Consider the following 9932-nt stretch of genomic DNA (forward strand, 5'->3'; position numbering starts at 1 on the left):
CGTGTTAGCCAGGATGGTCTCGATCTCCTGACCTCGTGATCCGCCCGTCTCAGCCTCCCAAAGTGCTGGGATTACAGGCTTGAGCCACCGCACCAGGCCAAGAAGGAAAATCTTAGGCAGAGGCAACTAAAGGTTAAAGGCACACAGAAATGAGAAATGAAAACATCTATGAAATCACAAGATGTTTGGTCAGAGTGAAGCGTCTATGTGAGGGAGAGGCAAGAGATATTACTGAAGAGTGAGACAAAGTCCACTATCAAAGGACACTGGACTCCCTGACAAAGAACTTGGGGCGCACAAGCAACAATGGTTAGGAAGCATAATGAGAGACAAGACTGATAAATAACAGAAGAGTAAATTTAAAATATTTGGGAATCAACTTAAAAAGCCATGTATGGACATATTTGGAGAGGCCTTTTTAAATGTGTGAAAGGCACAAAAGTAGCCTTAAACAGACAAGCTAAGTTCTTCAACAGCAAGACTTACTATAAAGATATCATCTGTTCAAGTTAATATGTAAACTTACTGAGATTCCAAAAAAACTTTTTGTAATAGAGAAAATGCTTGCCAAATTCATACAGAATATCAAGCAAAGAAGTGAAACTAGCCCTTCTAGAGATTAAAACATACTTTTTATGCCTCTATAAAGCTGAAAGTATAATGCTGGTACATCAACAGAATGAAAAGCCAGCATATGTAAAAAAGCCATCTCAAATCAGTGAAATAAAGATGGATTATTAGACATTAGGGCCTTCTGGAAAAAAAAAAAAAAAAAAACCTGAAATATGAAAGCATGATCTGTAACTTACAAAATACCCTAAGATAAACTATAAGTAAATCAAAGATTTAAGTATAAAAATACCACCATTAACATATTAGAAGAAAACAAGGGTTTATTCCTTTATGTATTTGGAATGTAGAAGACTTACTTACTATGAATCAATATCCAGAAGCCATAAAAGAAAAGACTGATAAATTCAACTGTATAACAATCGAGCAGAAAAGTAGAACATGAACAACAACTCACAGAAAATAAAATATGCAAGGCTCTTAACCCCAGTGTTGGTAGGAGAAATGTAAATTAAAATTACATTAAGGGCCAGGCGCAGTGGCTCAGGCCTGTAATCCCAGCACTTTGGAAGGCCGAGGCGGGTGGATTACCTGAGGTCAGGAGTTCAAGACCAGCCTGGCCAACATGGTGAAACCCCGTCTCAACTAAAAATACAAAAAAATTAGCTGGGCATGGGGGCGGGAGCCTGTAATCCCAGCTACTTCGGGAGGCTGAGGCAGGAGAATCACTTGAACCTGGGAGGCAGAGGTTGCAGTGAGCCAAGATGGTGCCATCGCACTCCAGCCTGGGGGACAAGAGTGAAACTCTGCCTAAAATAAAAGAAAATAAAATGAAATAAAATAACATTAAGATACCATTTCTCCACCAGATGGAGAAATGCAAAAGTCAGCACTCTACTGGTGAAACAGGCACTTTCATTTACTGCTGGTGAGAGTGAAAAACAGCACCGCTCCTTTGCATAGTTAACAATATCTCAAAAATGCATTTGCAATCCAACTTTTGGGAATTTATCCTACACATGTATAACAGAACGACAACAACATGTAAAGATTTCTAGGCTATATGGATACTTTAGAGTATATATACTATGCCATGTAATGGTAAATTACCTTTTGTATATAGGGAGAAAAGTAAGAATATGTATTTGTACGTGCATCGAGAAACACTGGAAGGACACTCAAAAATTAAAAAAGAAAAGTTTCCCACAAGGTGCACTCAGGGTAGACTTCTTAATGTATACTTAATTTTTAAATGACATCAATGTTCAAAACTTGGAACCTAAAATGGGTAAGAGAAAGCACCCTTACAACTTTCTGTTATACTGCTTTCCAAAAACATAAGCAACTTGAATTACTTAAGTTCCATAACTTAAATAACACAAATGTTAAACTTACCTAGATGCTACGGCCCAACCTGGCAAACCAAATCTTTCATAATCTCCTCCATAAATATCACGGACCAGCTTGTCAGCTTGTGTGCTATCACCTTTGGATGCCATTTCAAGAGCCTCTTCAAAACTTTCACAGCCAGTCAATAAACTGCATAAACCCAGAAAGGTACCCCCTCCAAGGCTAAAGAAAATAAAGAAACTTGCTAAGTTGCATTTATACATTGTATTCTTTCTCTAAAGTAAAAGGGTGGATCATTCATGTATTCAATAAACACACAGGAAAAAACCTATGACTAACGCTAAGTGCTGAAATAACATAACGAAGGCAACAAAAATTGTTTAGTAAAACCAAACTTGTTAGATCAAAGAATAAACCAAAGGAAAAAAAAATCACTTGGTGGAAGTAAGAGGAAAGACCTCTTAAATATCTCCCAAAGTCTTCAGCTGATACCTTACACTCTTTTTGTATGTGCATTAAAAAGGAATAAATGTTAAAAATCAGTACCATATTAATTACAAAGAGAAAATCTGTAATTTTTCTTTTGAGACAGGGTCTCACTCTGTCCCCTCAGGCTGGAGTGCAGTGACCATGATCATAGCTTACTGCATCCTTGAACTCCTGGGCTCAAGCAATCCTCCACTTTGGCCTCCCAAACTGTGAGAATTACAGGCATGAACTACCATGTCCAGCTTTGTAATTTTAAATGGTTTCCAAGAAATGATTTTGGGAAAGGCTTATTTACTTGGTCTGACATGGATGAAATCAATTCAATGTGATACATTAACATTTAACATGACCTACACATAAATACAATGAGTAAATTTATGTCCAGCTGGCCAACATGTCAATTACAGAAATTTATTTGCTTCTATTATTCTTTTGGATATGCTCACAGAATGAAATCATATCTAATTCCTAAACTCTAAACCTTTGCTCCCTAGTCTCACCTAAATTTCCAGCAAGTTCTACCCCTGAATCACTGTTGGATGTAGTTAACAGACTGAACTTCTTTTAGAGTTAACCAAAGAAGGTAATAGTAGTGTGTGATTCTTTGGCATAGAGAATTACAACAGAGGTGAACTTTTAACCACTATAAAAATAAAGTACTAATTAAATATAAGTATAATTTAAACAGAATTACTACTTTAAAATTAAAATGAGTTTTTCCACAAATCAGTCTAAAGTATCCCAAAATCTTTCTTCCTTAAACAGGAATCTTCACCTCTCTGTAAAAGTTGATAAAATACATAAAAGAATCATGAGTTTTAAATCTTATTTCTCATTCGTATTTCAGGTATTACAGAAAAGTATGTGGGCTATTTGGGAACATTAATGTTATCACAAAAAGAAATCACATTAATTCATCCTATAAGAATAAAGTACAATGTTCCCCAATACTGCAGTTTAAATGCTCATCTATTCAGCACGTTGCAAGCTAAAGGTTTACATATATTAATATCTATTAAAAAGTTAAAAAATAGGTAAAGAAGCAAATGCTTTGGAAAAAAGAACAAAATATAAACATAGTAAAGTTTTAAAATCAATAGAACACTGTTGCTTCCAAGTAAATGCTCTTCGGTTAAATTCTAGAAAAAAACGTTACCAGACTCATTCTAGATAAAAATTCACTTTTACTATTACAGAAATTTTGATCCCAACTGATGCTGACTAATAAACATTTAATAATTTCAGTTTGAGTCTTGACATATACATCCTATAAAAATACACTATCTGTTGGCTGGGAGCGGTGGCTCATGCCTGTAATCCCAGCACTTTGGGAGGCTGAGACAGGCAGATTGCTTGAGCTCAGAAGTTTGAGACCAGCCTGGGAAACATGGCACCCTCTTTCACACACACACACACACACACACAAATTTTTGCTGTTGTGCAAAAACATGCTCTTTTACTGGTGAAAATGGCATTATTATACTGATTTCATAACTTCTGTGTATAAAACAATGTGAATGCAGCAATACAACCAAAAAGGTCACTACCTTGTCCCAGTCACTCGTTTATAGTTGTCTTTGGAATGGACTGCTAAAATACTGACTCCTGAGCCAATGTTCACTACAAGCAGTGGATAGGGATCATCCAGGTTAAAAGGCATCTTTTGGCATCGCTCAGGTTCTGAGGCATTAGCAAAATAATAGCACTCGGCTTGTCCATTGAAACTGACAGAGTCTATATACAGCAAGCCCTTTACAAGGCAGTCAAGTTCATCCAGTTTGTGCAGGTGGAGGTTTCCAATCTGTTAAACAACAACAACAACAAAACAAAAAAGGATGACATTCAAAAACACTCAACTAAATGATTTTCCTGTATTACTTTACAAAAATTAAAAATAATCTATGACCCCCACATTTTCATTTTGTTTCATGTCAAAATCTCTTCAGAGATTTCACCTAGTCCACTGGTCCTCAGTGAGGGTGGTATCACCTCACTGCTAGCTTTCTAAATGATGGGGAGGAAGGAAGGACCAAACTGACATTTAGTGGGCAGGGACTTGCGATGTCATACATCTTTAATAGGTGGGACATTTCTGCAAACCAAAGAATTATCCCATCTATGCATTATCTTTGAGTGTTCTGCCAGTCGTTTTTATAGTGGCAGTAGGAAAATTATTTATAATTACCTGAGGCTAGAGAAGAACAAAGTTATTTTACCTATCTGTCAGTGTATATAAATACAAAAGTATTTGTCCCATGGATTTATTTATTTATTTATTTTTGAGATGGAGTCTAGCTCTGTCACTCAGGCTGGAGTACAGTGGCATGATCTCGGCTCACTGTAACCTCCACCTCGCGGGTCCAAGCGATTCTACGCCTCAGCCTCTCGAGTAGCTGGGATTACAGGTGCCTGCCACCATGCCTGGCTAATTTTTGTATTTTTAGTAGAGATGAGGTTTCACCATATTGGCCAGGCTGGTCTCCAGCTCCTGATCTCAGGTGATCTGCCCACCTTGGTTTCTCAAAGTGCTGGGATTACAGGCGTGAGCCACTACACCCAGCCCACATAGTTTTAAATATATACTAGATTTGCTAGGAAATGAACCACCATATAAAGCAAGGGAATACTATACTTCTTACTGTTTGGAATTTTACCAAGTGTTTGTTTAGCATGTTGGAGGGTCATGTCAACAACAGCAATGCCATTTATGGTATCTGATTTTCCAACAGAACATACCATATCAATCTGGCATGTGTAGCTTTGGTATTCATGATCAGTCTATGCGTAGGTGCAAGCATATAACTACTTCATGATGTCCTCTGGAATGATCATACTGTTTGTTCATCTACCCACTGACAGGTTAATTTCTGATTAATCACTGATACCTTAATCTCCTGTCTTTATATTATAGTTTGAGTACTAGTTTGAAATTATTAAATTCATCATTTCAGGTTAGTAAAAAGTGTATTATAAGACATTTGTGGTAAAACATTGTAGCTTAGATATCAGCTCCTCTGGGAACCTCTTCAACTCTCTAGTTGTTGTTACTCCTCTGTGTTCCCAAGGCACCTCTTTTCATACAGTACTATAGATCGTTATCTCAAATTATAAGGGTCTCGCTTCTATGAGACATTTAAGTTATTTATATTCCTTTTGAGACAGGGTCTCATTGTCACCCAGACTGGAGTGCAATGGCTCAATCACAGCTCACTGCAGCCTCAATCTCAAGAGCTCAAGCAATCCTCCCACTTCAGCCTCTTGAGTGGCTGGGACTACAAGCACAGGCCACTATGCCAAGCTATTTTTTTTTTTTTTTTTTAGATGGTCTCCCTCTGTCACCCAGGCTGGAGTGCAAAGGTGTGAGATCAGCTTACTGCATCTCTGCCTCCTGGGTTCAAGCGATTCTCCTGCCTCGCCCTCCTGGGTAGCTGCGATTACACATGTGTGCCCCATGCCCAGCTATTTTTTTTTTTTTTTTTTTTTTTTTTTTTTTAGTAAAGACTGGGGTTTCACCCTGTTGGCCAGGCTGGCCTTGAACTCCTGACCTCAAGTGATCAGCCCTCCTCAGCCTCCCAAAGTGCTGGGATTACAGGTGTGAGCCACCGTGCCTGGTCCAAGCTAAATTTTTTATTTTTTGTAGAGACAAGGTCCCACTATGTTGCCCAGGCTGGTCTCAAACTCCTAGCCTCAAGTGATCCTTCCACGTCAGCCTTTATATTCCATTAACAGTATTTTCTTATGATTTTGAGAAATTAAATTATTCACATTTACATTTTCAAGAAAAACAAATTTCAGTGGTATTCCTAAATAGAGCCACTCTTTATTCTAATAGAAAAGACTAGAAGCCTGGCAAACCACTCTTTGAACTCTCATTCTAATGGAAAAGACTAGAAGATGGCAAACTGCTAACAGCACATAACTCAAACCAATACTCATAGTTCTCCTGCCATATCCATTCAAACTACCCCATCTGACACAGGAACATGGCAGGATTGACAGTGTAAAAACAGAAAAAAAAGGGTAACAGATTTTCATTCAGGTGTCTATCATACTAACCAAAAGACACCGGTTTCCAAACTTAGGGTTTGGGAAGGAGATGGCTCTGGAAGATTAATATTATTTGAATAAGCAATATTCCAAAAACCATGTAAATGTAGGACAATAGTGAAAATAATTCAAGTTTCATTTATATCTGGCTTTGTCCACTGCCAAATTCATTAAAATCCCCAAATTCCCTTTTTATTGTAGCTTTGTAGCATAGTCCTAAACAAGTTTTACCAAATATTATGTGCAACAACATGGCTAAATCTGGGCAATTTTTAGTTATCCAAAAAAGTGTTTAAAACACCCTAAGTGAAAGGCAATCACGGATACATATTTCCCACTGCATGTGCAGGGAGAATTAAGAAACATGCTAGATGGAAACCTACTCTCATATTTAAAAACAAACACGTTATCAATTTTCAGTTTTGAGTAAAAGATACCTACTGTGCGAAAATCTTTTTCAAACTTGTAAGCACCACCTCCTGTAGCACATAGCACCGTTTGCAATGTTGAGAAGTTTTTATCTCTTCCCATTTGGATAAAAGTAGGCAGGTCCTGGGTTGGAAACCTGATAAAGTGCAAGTTTCCTCTTCGGCCAAAAAGTGTTAAATCCTTCAGTTCAAGGTGTACATCCCGAATGCCGGTGGATCCATATGCTACATTAGAAGTCAAATATTTCCGAATACTTTTTAAACTCTCAACTTCTTCTTGTTCTTCCTCTGCTGTGATATCAATAGGTTCAAAGTATGAGAGCTTTACTAGAGTTCCCCCAATGTCCATGCCAAACCATGGGAAAGCTATGGGAGGAAGAAAAAAAAAATATATATATATATATCCATTTTAGAAACACAAATTAGAAACTAGTTAATTAGTCACAAACTTCATTTACTCTGAGTCATGCATTCAGGCAATAATACGTATTGGGTAAGACACATGTTCCATGTGGAACTCACCTTTTTCCCTTCAAAATTTTATTAACATATTTTCTAAAAACGTATAGGGTGCTTAGAGTTGACCCAGGATCTTTTAATTCCTGGCCTGGTAGGCACTCGTTTTCATTTACTACATACTTACCATGTGCTCCAGGGATGAGAAAAAATTCAGATCATTTTTTTTTTCCCAATCAATAGGTCATCACTAAGGGCATAAAAATCTTTGTTTCTATAAACATTTTAATACAATAAAACTGGCCTATAATCACTTCAAGTAACCCAGGAGAAAAGCATCTCCTTAAAAAGCAATTCCTGCCAGGTATGGTGCTTATGCCTGAAATCCCAATACTTTGGGAGGCTGAGGTGGGGGGCATTGCTTGAGGACAGGAGTTTGAAACCAGCCTTGGCAATATAACAAGATCCTATCTCTGCAAAAAATTTAAAAATTAGCTGGGCATGGCAGCATGCACCTGTAGTCCCAGTTACGGGAGGCTGAGGCTTCAGTGAGCCACGTTTGTACCACTACACTACAGATTAGGTAACAGAGTGAGATCCTGTCATAAACAAACTCAAAAAGCAATTCCCTTAGGTAAATAATCATTATCTCCTCTACACCAGGAAACAGGAATGCAAATGAATAAGATAAAATACCTGCCCTGGGCCGGGCGCGGTGGCTCAGGCCTGTAATCCCAGCACTTTGGGAGGCCGAGGCGGGCGGATCACAAGGTCAGGAGATCGAGACCACGGTGAAACCCCGTCTCTACTAAAAATACAAAAAATTAGCTGGGCGCGGTGGCGGGTGCCTGTAGTCCCAGCTACTCGGGAGGCTGAGGCAGGAGAATGGCGGGAACCCGGGAGGCGGAGCTTGTAGTGAGCCGAGATCGCGCCACTGCACTCCAGCCAGGGAGACAGAGCGAGACTCCGTCTCAAAAAAAAAAAAAATACCTGCCCTGAAGGAGTGCTCAATGTAGCAGGGGAATATAAATAAAACACATTAAGAGGCATATAGTCAATACAGTTAAGGTACTAGAAAAAGGGGGAAGTCTGAGGAAACAGAGGGCTTTGCACACTTAGCTAAAGAGCTTAGACTTGAACCTCTTAGACAATGGGAACACTACTGATGTTCTAAGTAAGACAGTGGCACAGTCTACCTTCAAATTAGAAAGCAAACAAACTTTCTACTTTGGCAGTGTACAGGATGATATAAATGAGCTGCTTAAGATGTGCCTGTAAAGTAAGGCCAGCAATAGAGGCCATCTTAAGTTAACACTCTCTTGAAAAAAATGGTATAGACCATTTACAAAAATCGTATCATTTAAAAACAGATTCCTCACCTCTTACCTCAGAGGCACTGGACAATAATCTTGAAGAGTGAGATATGGGATGCCATTAAAAATTATATACTGTATATATTCGGAAGATTATACTATAGTCAGATCTAAAGGGCATTTGAAAATCACTGGCTTTGGTCACCTGATTCCTTCAGGCTATGACATTCAGTTTCACAACGTGATTTCCTTATATTTATTGGCCATAATCCTCTACAGATACAAAAGAGTATTTTACAATTGTTCCCAAGGCTGGAAGGAAAGTCAGTATTATAATATTAAGAATTACAAAATTCAAATTTTTAGAATTAGTTTAAAACACAACTGATTCAGTTCTCCATAGAATTACAGCTAACATTTACTGAGTGCTCAGTATCTGTCAGATATAGGCTCATTTAATCCTCAATACCTCCACTATGAGATTGCTCTATTAAGTGTATCACTTAGACAAAGAGGCAAAGCAATTACAAACTTGCCTGAGGTCAAACTGTTAAGTGACAGTGACAAGATTCCATCCTAAAAATATATTTTTCTATTCTCTGGGATCTTAACTATTATGACAGAGACTCAAAAAGAGTTTAATACTCAAGATACATGGATTAAAATGTCTGGCAACAAAATATATTTAGCAGTTTTTATGTAAAAGTTGTCATAAATTATTTGTAGAACTCTACTTTCTTACTCATTTTACTTGATATGTGTGTGCCATTACAAGACCAGGAACATATAATTCAATGAGAAAGAAGTCTATACATTTCTCCATTTTATAATTTACACATTTACTAAAATTAGTATATAAGTTTGAATATGAGGAAGGAGTAATCCTCATTATCTTCTTTTGGAGAAACAGTTCGTTCATCTTTATATTTGAAACTCAAATTACAGATCTGGAGCTACATTACAGATAATCTTAAGAAACAGTATTCTGTATTCTGGAAAGGTACTTCCCAGTGTAGGAAAAGTTTTTTAAAAAAGTAAAATGACATTGGACCGTAATCTGGGAAGCCAGGGTCAACGTTGAGCCCAAACACAATACTTTCATCATGTCACCTATAAACAGGTATAAATAACTAAGCAACATAAGCAGAAGAAAGTGACTAAATTTTCTGTTTTGTCTAGTGACTAGCAAGAAAGGCCACCTTTTTTTTTTTTTTTTTGAGATGGAGTCTTGCTCTGTCGCCCTGACTGGAGTGCAGTGGCCGGATCTCAGCTCACTGCA

General features: G+C 37.8%; 1 protein-coding gene across 1 annotated transcript in view; it reads right to left on the reverse strand.

Annotated features, from left to right (window-relative positions):
• PANK3 (pantothenate kinase 3) overlaps nt 1–9932 on the reverse strand; it is a 28669-nt gene that overhangs the window by 6514 nt on the left and 12223 nt on the right. Inside the window, exons 2-4 of the mRNA XM_011947749.1 lie at nt 6898–7250; nt 3957–4210; nt 1966–2142 (exon numbers count right to left, since the gene is read on the reverse strand). Of these exons, the coding sequence (XP_011803139.1) occupies nt 1966–2142; nt 3957–4210; nt 6898–7250 (784 nt within the window). The remainder of the gene's footprint in view (nt 1–1965; nt 2143–3956; nt 4211–6897; nt 7251–9932) is intronic.

This window comes from Colobus angolensis, unplaced genomic scaffold (assembly GCF_000951035.1).
Source record: "Colobus angolensis palliatus isolate OR3802 unplaced genomic scaffold, Cang.pa_1.0 Scaffold27, whole genome shotgun sequence".
Lineage (NCBI taxonomy): Eukaryota > Metazoa > Chordata > Mammalia > Primates > Cercopithecidae > Colobus > Colobus angolensis.